Genomic DNA, 15,745 nt, shown 5'->3' with positions numbered 1-15,745 from the left:
AACCCAACGCTAAAGAAAGGCAATGCCAAGGAATGTTCAAATTACTAAAACATTGTGTTCATTTCATATACCAATAAAGTTATACTTAAGATTCTTCAACACAGGTTTCAGCAATAAGTGAATTGGAATTTCCAGAAGAGCAAATTGATTTTCGAAGAGACAGGAATTAGAGAACAAATTGCCAATATTCACTGGATTATGGAGAAAAAAGGGAGGTCCAGGGAAAAGAAATCTATTACAGCTTCACTGATTATAAACTAAAACCTCTGTGTGGATTACAATAAAATGTGGGAGTGCTTCATGAAGAATCTTTTAGTGGACCAAGAAGCAAAAATCAGAACCAAATATGGAATAACTGACTGATTTAAGGCTAGAAAAGGATAACAAGGTGCTGTGCATGTATGTGTGTGTGTGTATTATCACCTTATTTAACTCATATGTAGAATAACATGTGAAATACTGGATTGAATGACTCAAAAGTTAAAATTAAGGTTGCTGGGAGAAATATCAACAATCTCAGATATGCAGATGATAGCACTGTGATGGCAGAAAGTGAAGAATTAAGGAGCCTCTTGATGAGTGTGAAAGAATAGAGTGTAATAACTGCTGGTTGAGAAGTTTAACATTAAAAAAACAAAGATCTTGGCAGCTGGTCACATCACTTCCAAGCAGAGAGAAGAAATGGAGAAGTGTCAGATTTTATATCCTTGGGTTCAAAGACCACTGCAGATGGTAACTGCAGTCATGAAATTAAAAGCTGCTTGTTCCTTGGAAGGAAGTCTAAGACAACATAATGAAAAGCAGAGATATGAAAGATCTGTATAGTCAACTCTATGGTTCTTCTAGTAGCCATGTATGGATATGAGAATTGGACTACAAGAAAAGTTAAGAGCCACAGAACTGACATTTTCAAATTGTGGTGCTAGAGAAGATTTTTGAGAATCCCTTTGACAATAAGGTCAAATAAATCAATACTTAAGAGAAATTGATTCACATTGTTCACTGGAAAGTCAAACACTGACACTGAAACAAATACTTTGGCCATACAATGAAAAGACAAGACTCATTGGAAAATACCTTGATGTTGGGAAAGATTGAAGGCAGCGGGGTAGAGGATAGCAGAGAATGAGATGGCTAGACAATGTCATAGAAGTAACAAACCTGGGTTTGGGCAGACTTAAGACGGAAGGTTCTGATATGCTATGGTTCATGGAATCATGAAGAATCAGACACTTCTAAACAACAACAATATGCCAGGCACCATACTTCAGTGGAAGTTTTAGAAAGGCAGATTAATGTTAGATGTAAAAAAAAATTTCTTTAAAAAATCAGTTTTATAAAATTGTATAATCTTTTTTGGATAAAAGGCATTATTTCTCATTAAGGGTCACAAGGCAAAGGGTTTGGGGCAATTTGTTGTATATTCTTAAAGGTTTTTTTTCCAAATATGAATTTGTCTAGACAATTTTTGAGACTTATGTTTCTGTGATACATATTCTTTGGCCAAAAGATTTGCAGAAATGGTTAAGAATACATTTATTTTTAATTTCTGTCTTTTGTTTCTAAATGATATTCCTCTTAAAAATCAACATAACTGATAAATTTTATGATATATGCAAGAACTGTTAACTATTAGTGATAATTTAAATAATGTCAAAATGTTTCTTCTACAGGTTTTATCTAAAATGATATAAACTGTAACAGTTCCTTCAATATTAAAAATAGAATTTCTATCATTGTAATGAAATCTCTGAAATGATGATAGGCAGGTGCTTACATATTTGCCTGTGAATACTGCTAAAAAAATCTCATTTCTTGTCAGAGTGTGTAAAGCATGTTATACATAAACCAAATGTGGTTCAAATGAGAAGTAGCATAATTTCATTGAAAAATCTTGCTCAACATCTAAATTAGAGTCTGAAATTCTAGTTCTGCTCTTGCTACTGACCATATAACCTTGCAAAGTTTCTTTAATTGTCTGTATTTAACTCTCCTCAAAATGGTGATGACACAGTTACATTTTATGGAAAAGGCCAAATGAAAATAATATTGGGGAAAAGGGAGAAGATATATTAAACATCTCAAAGGAAGTTGACATATATTTCAATGGAAATGTGAATTGTTTCTTTGTTTCTCATTTTAAAAACATAGAATAGTTTATATGTAATAATTTTAATGGAAAAAATTCTATTTTAAATTATTTAATACTTTAAGCAGTAGAGGTTAACTTAAAAAAATTAAAAAGGCACTTGCAGTTTCTTTCTGGGTGAGAACTCTACCAGTAGAAAATAACTGAGTCAAGGATTAACTTACCCTGAATTATGTGGATTAATATATTGTTTTTGTTTTTAAAATTCTAAAACATGTAGCTTGAAATTACATAATAGTTCTATATCATTTTCTACATTACTTTGAATTTACAATATAAAAATATTTTATTAAGGATGTAAAATAAGTTTATAATTAGTTTATCAAACATTAAAATAATAATTTCATATGAAAATAATTTGAATTAAAAAAACTTCCAAGAAGTTGTATTTCATCTCTCAGAAAATGTTTATTTGCAATTATTTTTCCACTTCTGACCATTAAATGGCTCACTTAAGTGAATACTTTATAGGTTCTTAGTATTCTATCAAACTAGATTTAAATATAACCCATTTGAGCTAAATTATATAATTATTACTGAAACACTTCAATAAGAAGGAAATAACTCAGAAAATTAAATATTTTGAGGTAGAAAGCTATTAAGCATAATGTAGAATAACTACACTCAAAAGTGTAAAGAAAATTAAATTCTTTCCACAACATATTTTCCACATACGGTTCCTTCTTTTCAACCTATCATTTTTTTACTCTTTCCCCTATCAATTCCTTATTCTACATTTTATATCTGACTGCCATATTTATTCTTTTCAGTTCTTAGATTCACTCTGACCAAAAGAATCTTAAGATACAAACTTTGCTGGGTTCTTTTTCCCCCTACCTCAGAGACAAAGGGGTAAAGAGGAATTCAAAGAAAAGGCACAGTTAAACCAAGTGAGAGTATGAGTAAGGATAAAAGAAGTGGTTCTTAGATACATCATTCACTTGTCAATATTTCCAGGGTTGTTGATGATAAAGAATCATCATTTACTTATATGTGGTAGGATTACAAAAGAATATTCTATAAGAAAGCACAAAAATGGTGAACATCAAAAGTTATTTTCACTGCTTTTTCCTGTACCATTTTTATTAAACCAGAAGGTGACCAAAATTTTTTAAATCAAACATCTCACTATGGGAAGGAATACTAAGCAAATATTGTTTTTCTAATACACACTGTTAATATATTTAAAGTCAATGAATATTCAATAATTACAACCATAAAGTTTAAATAAATTTAATAAGAAATTAATATAAATAAAGCTTAAAATTAAAATTCTATATAATTCTATAAAAATTCTGCAAAATTTCTATAAAAATATTTTGCACAAATTATATTTTGTTAAGGATATCATATCCAAATCTCAGTTTATCCTCAAGTTTCAAGGTAATATAAGTCTGTTCAGGAATCCTTACATCATTCACAAAAGTCTAAAAGGGAACAAAAGAAGAGAGAATTAAGTTTTATTCAGAATAATTACTTCATTTTTAGTAAATCTGTTACAAAGTTATTACAAAGTTAATATGGGATGCTAAAAAGCTGATAACATGAGTAGGAGAAGATACATTAGTCATATTGTAATATCCTTCTAGTAGAGAATTCCACATTAAGTTTACAAAAAAGTTTTCTCCATGATTGCAGAGGCTCCTGTTGTAGCTTTATAATGACATTACCTATTAGGAATGACCTAAAAGAAAAATAATTAATTAGTTGGGCCTGGAAACATTTCTAGAAGTTGTCAATTAATAACAATTGAGGATATATAGTACTTTTTGCAAAGCACTTTACAATATGGATAAACATGTATCTCATTTGATCCTCACAACACTTGTGGGTCTCCCACCTCCACCAAAGGATAGGAAAGGAGCTTCTTATATCTTCTGGTTAATCTTTTATAACTTTGTTACAATTACTTTTGAATTTCCTGACATGCTGTTAAACAAATAATTGCTAAATGTTTGTTTTCTATAATTTCTCTCTAGGTAATTTCATTAACTACCCTGAATTTAACTTCATCTTTATTCAAATAACTTCTAAATTTCTATCTCAAATTAGATATTCCCAGAGATATCTAAAATCAATATGTCATCAAATGAACTCATTATATTGATAAGGAAGCCCCTCTATTCTTTCAAATTTCCCTATTTTTGTAAAGGGCACCACTGTTGTTTCAGTTTCCCAGATTTCTATCTTGGCATACTTATCTTTTTGATTCCTCACTCTTCCTCACCCCACTCCACAATCAAATGAAAGAGACTTAACTACCTACCATATTACTTCAAACCCTCACCGTCTGTCCCCTCCAGTGACCAATTAATTTCTTTTTTTGGGGGGGGGGAACGAGACAATAGGATTCAGTGACTCATCCAAGGTCACACAGCTAATAGGAATCAAGTACCTGAGACCGAATTTGAACTCAGGTCCTCCTGATTCCAGGCCAGTACTTTAGCCTCTGTCCCATCTAACTGATCAATTAGAGAAGAAAAAAATAGAGAAAGAAAAATCAAAATAACATACAATTCATTCAGCAAAACAAAATTTTCATATTAGCTGTGTCCAAAAACATATGTATTACTCCGCATTTTAGATTCTTCAACCCTGTGCCTCTGTCTCTACATTCCTTTAAGACAAACCTTTTTTTACATATAGTCTTTCCCAAGCTGTCAGTGCTTTCCTTTCCCAAACAACCTTGTAGTTAACTACTTTGTATTTATTATATATGCGTGTGTTCATACAAACACACACACATATTTAGTGATGCTTAGTCATATCTGTGATTTCATTTATGGTTTTCTTAGCATGGAGACTGGAATGGTTTGTCATTTACCCAGCAGTAGAGTGTTTAACATACTGTATAACCTAAAGATGTCTTTGCTGTCATCCTAGCCTCCCTCCACTTCCATTAGAACACCTGGAAAGTAGGTACCTCTCCAGTACCTAGCACATAATTGCTGGATGATAGTACAAGTGTAATCCATAGTTTATAGCCATATAACGTAATAATCTTAAAAATATGGGTTTCTGTTTAAGGAAGAAGGGATCAATGAAAGCAATAATTTTCCATACAAGATCCAGCCTGCTGTCCTCATGGGCTCACTGCTCACCTGAAGATAGTGGAGATACCAAACTCATGCACTAACTCAATGGGTCGTCTATTTAACTAAATGTCCCACTCAAATTCTAAGAATTTAAACTTTCTAATAAAATAACCTAGTTGATGTAGTAATTCCATTCCTAAGTAAATGGATTAAAAGTTAAAATATTTCAAATATTTGAAATTCAATACAACAGACTACTTGCCATTAGACTATAAACTATTTTCATATCTCTTTGTATCTCTAGCACTTAGAATAGTGGATGGCACAAAGTTAAATGCTTAATAAAAGACTGACTGGCAGACAAGGCTGCTACAAAGAGATAATTCGCTAAACGGAGAAAATATTCTGAAAGGCCTACAAGTAAAAGATGGGAAGATATAGTTAGAGAATAGAGCATCTAAAAAGGATTTAGGGTTTATGGACTACAAGCTCAATGACTTAACAGAAAGTTAATGCTGTCTAAGGTGACATGTCCAGGTTCTATTAGGAATATTCTACATTTAAAGTGTGGTATTCAGTTCTGGGCACTATACTTTAGGAAGGACTGATGAAAAAGAAAGGATAGTCATAAGTATTAGTGTAAGAGAACAACAAGTTAAATAATGCTAGATTTTAGAGGAAAGGAGAAATTTGGGACTTTTTAAAAATAGATTCAGAATATTATTGAATAACAAAAACAGATGTGATTGACTGCTAACTTACCCCATTTAGACTACCCAAATCCTTTACTAAGTGTTCATCTGCAGAGGCATCATAGTTGACTACAGCATGTTGCTTATCCACACTGCGTGACTGAAAAACAAATGGAAAAAAAAGTGCTTTAAAGACCAATTTTTTAGTAATAACAAGGAAATTAAAAAAAAATAAAAAATCCAAACACAAAGATTTTAATTACTTTATTAATACTCCTAAATCACATGACTAATATATGGAAATGTATAATACAACTTGATGAAATAAAATTTAAAGTGTATTAAAACTAAGATTAAAATCAGGAATGTGAAAAATATACTACTCAATGATACACAAATATCAACAAGTAGTTTCTACCTCTATCAGTTTTTCTGTTTCACAATGATATATGAAGTTAACTTTACTGAATGAAACTAAAAGACAGCTAACTTTTTTAATGTGAGAAAGTCACCTCTGTTTAATGATTTTTCTCTAATATTTTTAACTACTACTGAAAGTAAATTAGCAATGAACATTTTTTTTGTCAAATAACCACCCCCACCCACTGAACTTTTTTTTTTCCAATTTGGGTTTTCTCTTCAATTATGACATACCTGACTACAAAAATTATAGCACAAATTTTGAGGGAAAATAAAACTCAAGTAATTTAAGGCAATTTCTCAATGTTGGATTGGTAAAAAATTCCTGAATGATTGAAGGGATTAAGTTTGAAAATAAGTGTAGCAGTACAAAACTACCATTTGATTATCATATATCAAATATGGCTTAACTTAAAAAGAGGATGCTAATAAGGAAACCAAATACATCCAATCTTAAAAGTACTTATAGTAAATACACTTGTACTTTTGGCTTGTAGTTGTTTTTGTTGCTCATTTTATTTAAAATATGCTATTATGTATGGGCAAGAGTCTTCTGGATAAGTCACTGAAACAATGCAAAAACAATTGGTCAATGTCAGTAACTTAGGAAGTATATTCTCTGCAATTTGTGCTCAGCAGACAAATCACTAAATTCCTTTACAACTTTGTGAGGCAGGAGATGATTTTTCAACAGTCAACAAGCATTTATTGACATAATAGCATTGCACCACTAAATGGGAAAATGTATAGTGTATGGCCCATGACTTTAAGGAGCTTATAAATTGCTACTAAAACAAGCTAGCATATAATTAGGATAAACTAGTATATAATCAGGATATGATAAGGATAAGGGCTGATTGATGATTTAATTTCATATAGAAAATTCTCAGGTGAGAAAACTTTTTCTACCAATAGAGAAGAGCAATTTTTAAGTTCAGAAAATTGCGTATAACAGTGGTATCTCAGGAAGAAAACTGATCTCTGCAAATCTATGTTGTATTATATTTTCATTTATTTTATTAAATATCTTTCAATTACATTTTAATCTGATTTGTACACACTCAGCAGCTATATAGGCTCTTGAATCTTAGATCTCTGGCCTACAGCACTGAGAAGTAAAGTAACTCATAGTCACAGAGCCAATATGTCAGAGAGAACTTCAACCCAGGTTTTCTTTCCTGAAGTTGGCTCTCTGTGTTCAGTACTACATTGCCTTTGCAGGATGTTAAAACTGAAATTATAGTATAAAGAAAATTTCCAGAAATCTCCAAAATCTTTAAATAAAACAGTTGAATTCTTGTGCCAAAAAAAAAAAAAAAAAAAACCCAGTTTGAGAAAACTTTGGAATCACTGACATGGGTTATCTGTTACCAAAGTCAGCACTGATTTAAAACATAAGCTAGTTTGCAAAATTAACAAAGGAAAGTGGTAACATTATAAACTGTATCATCTCATAAAACAGTAAAGGGGAATACAATTTTAGGAAGATTGGCATAAGACAACTAAAATCAAGTCATTCTAAGAGTATTTATAGCTGCTACTGAACTGAAAACAAACAGATGAAAAATGAAAATGACTTGCTTATATTTATCCTTTATAAATAACTATTTTATCATCAGTGACAGTAGACTCACACTATTTCAAATCAATGACACAATTTCCAATATGCTATCATGAATTACAAATGGCATTTATGATAAACTTGGAAAGAATTTTGGACCAAATTAAAAATAAAAGAAATAATACCTGGAAATGAATCATTTCTGAAAACAAAGATATTAAAGGGGAAAAATATCAAAATTTTTTATAAAGTTCTTACCAAAAAAGAAAAAAAGGTAATTAAAACATCAGTACTTAACAACCCCACTCGCTAATTTCCAAAACATCTTTATTAAAATGTTATCCACACAATGTAAAGACCGGCAAATTGCCATCTGTGGGGGGTGGGAAGTAAGATTAGGGGGAAAATTGTGAAACTCAAAATAAATAAAATCTTTTTAAAGAAATGTTAGCCACAGGTAATGAATGACATTCCTTAGTTTAAAAAGTTTTTATTTTATTTATTTAAGGCAATGAGGTTAAGTGACTTGTCCAAGGTCACACAGCTAGGCAATTATTTACTGTCTGAGGTCAAATTTGAACTCAGGTCCTCCTGATTCCAGGGCCTCTGCTCTATCCACTACATCATCTAGCTGCCACTCCTGATAAATATTTAAGAAGAAATCAGGTAGTCTTGTCTTTCATGCATGATTTTCTATACCAGATTACATCAACGCAGTCACATAGGTTGACTGAAAATTTGGAAGAATGCAAGATTCTGCTGTTTACTATCAATGGGTTACAATAACAACAACAACTAAAGAATTTGACTTAGATCAAATGTCCTACTAAAGATTTTCTTCCAAAGGCTCGCCCCATTCATGAATCAAGACAACAGATACTACTATTTAAAAGAGATACATTTTCTTCAATGACCCTTAAAAGAAGGTAGGTACCCAGACCACAAGCATTCACAAGCACTTAATGTGTGTCAGTCACTGTGCTATGGATTAGATAGATAAAAATGAGCATTCTTGTGCTGGTCAGACTATATTTAACTCTTTCTATTCATTTCTCTTCAAGACGTTTTTTTATTGGTGCCTTTTGTTTTTGTTTTTATTTTTTGGAAACAACAGAGTTCAATGAGTGCTAGTAAGCATCTGAGGACAAATTTGAACTCAGGTTCTCCTGACCTGATAGGACAAGAGTTCTATCTGCTGTACCATCCTCCTACGTTGATGCTGATGTCTTTTGTTGTTAAATCACAGTAATTTCCATATATTACTTTTTCCACTCTTACCAAATAATGAAGAAAAATAAGTTAAGTGAAACCAAATAATAACCAAATAATATGTTGATTGCCTTGATTGTGGGAAAAGAGTGCATATCTAGTTTCTAATGAAAAGGAGTCCACATCTTCTGCCTTTCATTTACTTCATACTTTCTCCATCTATACATATGTTTCCCAATTTCTCATTATTCATTGAAGGCAAAGAAAAAAAAAGGTCTTGAATCTTTCCTTCCTTGACTTGAATGACTTATTTTTACTTCTATGTATTTAGACTCCAGTTCATTGCTAAAGTTTCTATAATTAATGAAAAAAATGAAAGAAATGAAAAGATGCTTTTCAAGTGTTTATTACCTGCTATGAACTATGCTACCTGATAAAGAAAAAGTGAAAAAGGAGATAGCCCCTTGGTCCCAGGGTCAGCAATTTTTCAAGTGGAGGAGATCAAATGGAGTAGTGAGGTCTAAAGTCCACAGTAAACCTGAGTGTAAATTCAGCCTCTGACACTTCTAGCTGTGTGACCCTGAGCAAGACAATTAGCTTCTGTATCAGTTCCATCATCTGTTCAATGGAGATAATAGCAGCAAATAACTCCTGGAGTTGTTGTGAGGATCAAAAGAGATAATAATTGCGAAATGCTTATTGAAGTGCCTGGTGTGAAGTGTACGTACACACACACACACACACACACACACACACACACACACACACAAATATGTGTATAGCCATCATCACCATTATTACTATACACACACACACACACACACACACACACACACACACACACCACACATATAGGACAGAGAAAGCCTAAAGTTCTAAGTTCAAGGCAATATAGGAGATGGCAAGGCCTAAAGATCCTTAGGGAAGAGTGACAGGGGAGATGGTAGTGCCCAAGGATCCAGAGGAAAGATTGTAACCTGGTGGTCCTCCATCTTGGCAAAATTTGTAGTTGTTGATACCCTGCGAATTCAAACAGGGACCACAGCATGTCCTAACTATAGAAGAGGAGGCTTGAAGAGAACTGAAAGTAGGCTTAGGGGCCTAAGTATAGCCAGGATTCTGGCTTCTGTTCTGCAGAGCTCACAACAGAAGGAAGTGTTTGAGTCTGTATAGAAAATAGAATACAGGAAGGAAAGTGTGAGGAAGTAAAGCATTTTCTGCACAGGGTCTTCTCACTGCTGGGGCCTACTCCTACTTGATCATTTCTTATCATTGCCAGTAGTCTTCTCACAGGGAGAAATTCTATTTTAGTACTTTATTTTTATCTGTCCCTGAATAAAGCCTTTTTTTAAGGAGTGGCTAGGTGGCGCAGTGGATAAAGCACGGGCCCTGGAGTCAGGAGTACCTGGGTTCAAATCCGGTCTCAGACACTTAATAATTACCTAGCTATGTGGCCTTGGGCAAGCCACTTAACCCCATCTGCCTTAAAGAAAAAACAACCCTTTTTTACTTCATCCTTGCTACTACATATACTAGCTAGAAATTTCTAGTAAGGAATGCCCATTTGATCAATAGAAGAAAAGTCTGTTGGTCTCTTCATGCCATGGCTTGTAAAAAACAATATAGCTTCTTCTATATCTTTATCTTACTTTGTATTGTCAGTCATGAGGAGGTGGTCCATAGGCTCTGAATTTTTATCAAGCTTTTGGACTACCTATTTGTTTTTCAATAGGTCAGAAAAAGGCTTTATTACCATTCTGTTTATTTCTCTATTTTGGGTCAGTTTGTTCCCAAAAGTATAACCTGTTCTGTTTAAGACTGCTAATTCCTCAGGGAGAATCTCGTTTTGGTTTATGTTAATAAATGTAATCTATGAAACGTTTCCACCTCATCAAAGACTTTTCCAAAGCAAGGACTATGCCCCTCCTTGATGACATGTCTGAGGTCTAAGAGGGTTAGAGGATATTGTTTTTCAAAGTGCTTTTAGGAGAAAAGAATAAAAATAAACAAAAGAAAAGATGGGACACACTATTTTATTGGTATAGAAAAGCTTCCTACATGCAATTTATTTTGTCTTTTATAAACTCAGAGTATGTGAATACTGATAAAGTGATTTTTTTTTCTTCTTACTTTATTCCTTTGTTTATTGATAAGTGGCTAAAATTCAATTAAGTTGGATTCATTCATGCCAAAGGAGGAATGATACAGGGTCCCTGTCTCTTCACCTCCATACTCATTTCTTATGACACAATTACAAATAACATATGCATATAAACCAGAATGTGTCTGTTCAGCTTTTACTTAACCAATGGAAATATCTTCTGGAAATATATTGTATTCAGTTCTAAATGATTTATTTCAGGAAGATGGGGAATGTTCAGAAGGGAGGAGAATTGGGACCCCCCCAAAATCTTGATGAGCTGGAACAAAACACTAAAATTAGTAAGATAAATTTCAATAGAAATAATAAATTGTCTTTTTTAAACCAACTATACAAAAGCTGAAATGGTGAAGATATAAGCAGAAAGCTATTCATGTGTAAGAAAAACCCTAGGAGATTTTAGTGGATTACAAGATCAAAGAGGCAGTTTTTATATTTGTCTAATAAGAGAGGCAACATGACATTTAGTTGGATAACAAAGGAAAGGAAAATGGAAAGAATAAGTATTTATATAGTGTCTACTATGTGCTAAGCACTGAAGTTCTTTATTTCAATATTGCATAATTTGATCTTGCAAGGCAAGTGCTATAATTATCATTTCCATAGATAGTATTATTGTTCTTCCCATCTAAGAAATTGAAGCAAACAGAGGTTAAGTGACTTGGTCAGGGTCACATGACTAGTTATGTGTCTGGAAACAAATTTCCACTCAGGTATTTCTGACTCCAGCCAAGGGCCACCAGCTGCCTTTAATAATAGAGATATGATGTCCATACACAGTGAAAAAACAAAAAGTAGTCTTTGAATATCTGAAGGTTTGTACAGGAAAAAAAGTTGAATTTCTTCTAAGCAGCCCCAGAGAAGGCAAATTAAAATCAAAATGTATAATTTATAAAGAAATAGATTTTAGTTCAAACATAAAGAAAACTTTCCTAAAAATCTTATCTATACAGAAATAGAATTTTTTGCCTGAGGGGCAGTGAGCTCCTAACAATGGAGATCTATGTTAGAATAGTGTCGTTTCAAATTCTAAGACACCATTAGATTGGAAAAAAAAAATAATAAAAAACAAAGAGACTTATAAGGTTTCAAAAGTCTAGTAACAGAAAAAGAATGATTTGACAAACAGGGAATATATGAAAAGCAATTTGTGACAAAGTATGTGAGAGAGGGTATTTTGAATGTGTTGAGTTTGGGTGAAAAAGAAACATTTAAGTGAAACTGTCCTGACAGCATGCTACAGTATAGTATAAAATTAGAAGGACAAGAAATACAAATTTGAAAGTTGCCCATTTAAAGTGACATTTAAGGCCAGAAGAATGGAGGGTTCTCTGAAAGATTCTGTGGAAAGAAGCTAAAAAATGACAAGTGTTCACAAAGTTAGGGTAAGGAAAACAAAAAACAGCAAAGGAAGTCAAAAAAAGAGCAGTTCTGAAACAGGAGGTAAAAAAAACTATAGTTTTAAGAAACAAAGGAATTTTTAGGAGGAAGTGGTCAGCATTGCAAGTGCAGCACAGTAGTCAAGGAGACTGAAAAGTAGTACAAAAACCCCACAAACTTGGAACTAGAAGAATGACTGAATCTACTTGGCTGAACAAGACTCAGCAACTTTTTAACTCCCCTTAGTTTCAATTTTATCATCTACAAAACTGAGATCATAATGTAAGTGTTACACAATTACTGTTAGGATGAAATGACATTAAAAATGTGAAAGAAATTTGTAAATTCACAAGAACTATATAAAAAGGCTAAAATATTTTTTAAAAAGTAAAGGAAAATCATCATTAAAGTACTGCAATGTGTCAAAAGAATTCTGAGTTTTAGTTTCATTACTAGTTAACATTGGCCAAATCACAACATTTTTTAGATCTCACTACCTCCATCTGAAAAATGACTACTCATAGGCTTGCTATAGAGATCAAATCAGACATAATGTCTGTAGAAAGCATTTATTAAGTTGTAATAAATGCAAGAAGGTTAATAGCATGTTATAAACAGCTATTTCAAGAGGATTCTTTTTTGCACTGCTCCTAGATACTAAAATATGACCTACATATTATTCCGCATATAAACTCCAGAAACATAAAATCTAAATATGAATATTTAAAACATTATGCTTGAACATTATTCATGACTGCTGTATATGTTTCCTTGAAGATCCATAAAACACTGGGGGCAACTAGGTGACACAATGGATAGAGCGCTGGCCCTGGAGTCAGGAATACCTGAGTTCAAATCTGGCCTCAGACACTTAATAATAAATAATAATAATAAATAATAAAAGCTTGGATCTATACTCCATATACCCCAGGAGCAGAACTATAACAACAAAGATGAGCGAAAAAGATAAAGGAGGGCTCACTATAGAAAATTACTTCACAGATAAAGATGACAGCAATTGACATGTCTGAAGGAGAAAGCAGCAAAAAATTTCTCACAGGAGAAGTATCAAAACAGTCTATAAATTAGAATGAAAAAGAAAAGCTCATCAAAGAGCTTAAAAAATAATTTAAAAACCAAAGAAGAGAAGAAGAAGAAAAGTGGAAAAAAAAGAAATGAAAGTCACTGCAGGAAAATTGTGAAAAATTGACCAGACTTCACTTTTAAAAAGGAAATACATTGGGGGGGGGGGGCGGCTAGGTGGCGTAGTGGATAAAGCACCAACCCTGGAGTCAGGAGTACCTGGGTTCAAATTCGGTCTTAGACACTTAATAATTACCTAGCTGTGTGGCCTTAGGCAAGCCACTTAACTGCCTTTATCTTACCAAAAAAAAAAAAAAAAAAGGAAATACAAAAGGTAATTGAAGAAAATAAAATCCTAAAAATTAGAACTGAACAGCTAGAAATCAATGAATCTACAAGACTACAAGATTCCATCAAACAAAATGAAAAGGCTGAAAAAAACTGAAGAAAATGTAAAGTACCTTCTAGGAAAAACAAATGACTTGTGAGTTAGATTCCAGGGGAGGAATTAAGAGGGTAAAAGAGAAGAATCATTCTACCATTAAATTCTTCCAATATTCTCCCCCAAAACAATTATAAAATAATGCCTCAAACTGAATTTTGGAGTGGGAGAGCTAACCAAAGTGAGACATTTTTTCTACCCAAGACAACTGAAGTAATTGGAAAGCTATATGATGAGGAGCTCACATGGATGAAAACCCATTGATGTAATCAGATGGAGCTGTAGGAGTTTTCAAGTCAGAAATGGTAAGAAGACCTGGCACCTGGTCATAAAAAGGCTGAAAAGGACGCTTTTGGTAACACTGGAAACAGAATTAGCGCATAGACACTGAAGTATAGTTCAAAGACAGAGAGAAGCACTTCCAATAGGGATTGAAATCCCTGAAGGACAGAATCTCTTCTGATTCTAAGGACAGATGGATTCACAAGTGATTACATGAACATTTAAGGAACAATTAATTCCAACCCCATATAAACCATTTAAAAAAAACAAAACAGGTAAAAAGGGGCAGCTAGGTGGCACAATGAATAAAACACAGGTTCTGAAGTCAGGAGGACTTGAATTCAAGTCAGCTTTAGACACTTAATAATTACTTAACTGTATGACCTTGGGCAAGTCATTTAACCCCATTGTCTTGCAAAAACACAAGAAAACAAACCAAAAAAACACCCAACAAAATAGGTAAAAAGGAATTCTACCAAATTATTTTTTATGGAATAAATATGGTTATGCTACCTAAACTTGGGAAAACAAAAACAGAGAGAAAATTATCGATCAAGGAATGAAAATGAGGCAAAGAGGAAACAAAACTATCACTCTTTGCAGCTTATATGATGGTATATTTTGAGAATCCTAGAAAATCAACTAAAAAATTAGTTCAATTAAAAACTTCAGCAAAATTGCAGAAGATAAAATAAACCCACAAAATCATCAGCATTTCTAAAAATAAACAAAAACAAAACCAAGACCAGTAGAAAGAGACAGAAATTCCATTCAAAATAACTGCAGACAATATAAAATACTTGGCTGTCTACCTGCCAAAACAAACCCAGGGATTACATAAATACAATTACAAAACATTTTTCCTACAAATAAAGTCAGGAGAAATAGAAATTAATCATGGGAGGAAAAGGTAATGATAATAAAAATGATAATTCTACCTAAGTCGATTTACTTATTCAGTGTCATACATAAAACTATTAAATGATTATTTTATAGAGTGGGAAAAATTCATCTGAAAAACAAAAGGTCAAAAAATATCAAGGGAATCAATTTTTAAAAATTGAAGGAAAATGGCTTTCCAGGTCCAAATTTCAAACTATAGAACAAAACAATCTGCAACTGGCTATGAAGTAAAATACATTAGGTTTACAATATATAGTAGTAAAAAAATCATAGTAATCTAGTGTTCAATAAAGATTCAAACTTTTGAGTTAAGAACTCAACATCTGTCAAAAATTGCTGAGAAAATTGGAAAGCAGTTTAGCAGAAACAAAGCACAGACTGACATACCAGACAATATATCGAGATGAGGTTAAAATGGATACATGAAT

The 15,745-nt window shown here is 32.6% G+C and overlaps 1 protein-coding gene across 8 annotated transcripts in view; it reads right to left on the bottom strand.

The window, feature by feature from the left end:
- Nucleotides 1-15,745, bottom strand: part of CEP170 (centrosomal protein 170) — a 181,978-nt gene that overhangs the window by 90,941 nt on the left and 75,292 nt on the right. For all 8 annotated transcript variants that reach the window (XM_074222880.1, XM_074222884.1, XM_074222885.1 and 5 more), the window contains 2 exons: nucleotides 5,947-6,036; nucleotides 3,498-3,576 (listed from right to left, as the gene is read on the bottom strand). In XM_074222880.1, coding sequence (XP_074078981.1) covers nucleotides 3,498-3,576; nucleotides 5,947-6,036 — 169 coding nt within the window. The remainder of the gene's footprint in view (nucleotides 1-3,497; nucleotides 3,577-5,946; nucleotides 6,037-15,745) is intronic.

Source organism: Macrotis lagotis, chromosome 2 (genome assembly GCF_037893015.1).
Source record: "Macrotis lagotis isolate mMagLag1 chromosome 2, bilby.v1.9.chrom.fasta, whole genome shotgun sequence".
Lineage (NCBI taxonomy): Eukaryota > Metazoa > Chordata > Mammalia > Peramelemorphia > Peramelidae > Macrotis > Macrotis lagotis.
This window is presented reverse-complemented; position numbering and strand designations above follow the sequence as displayed.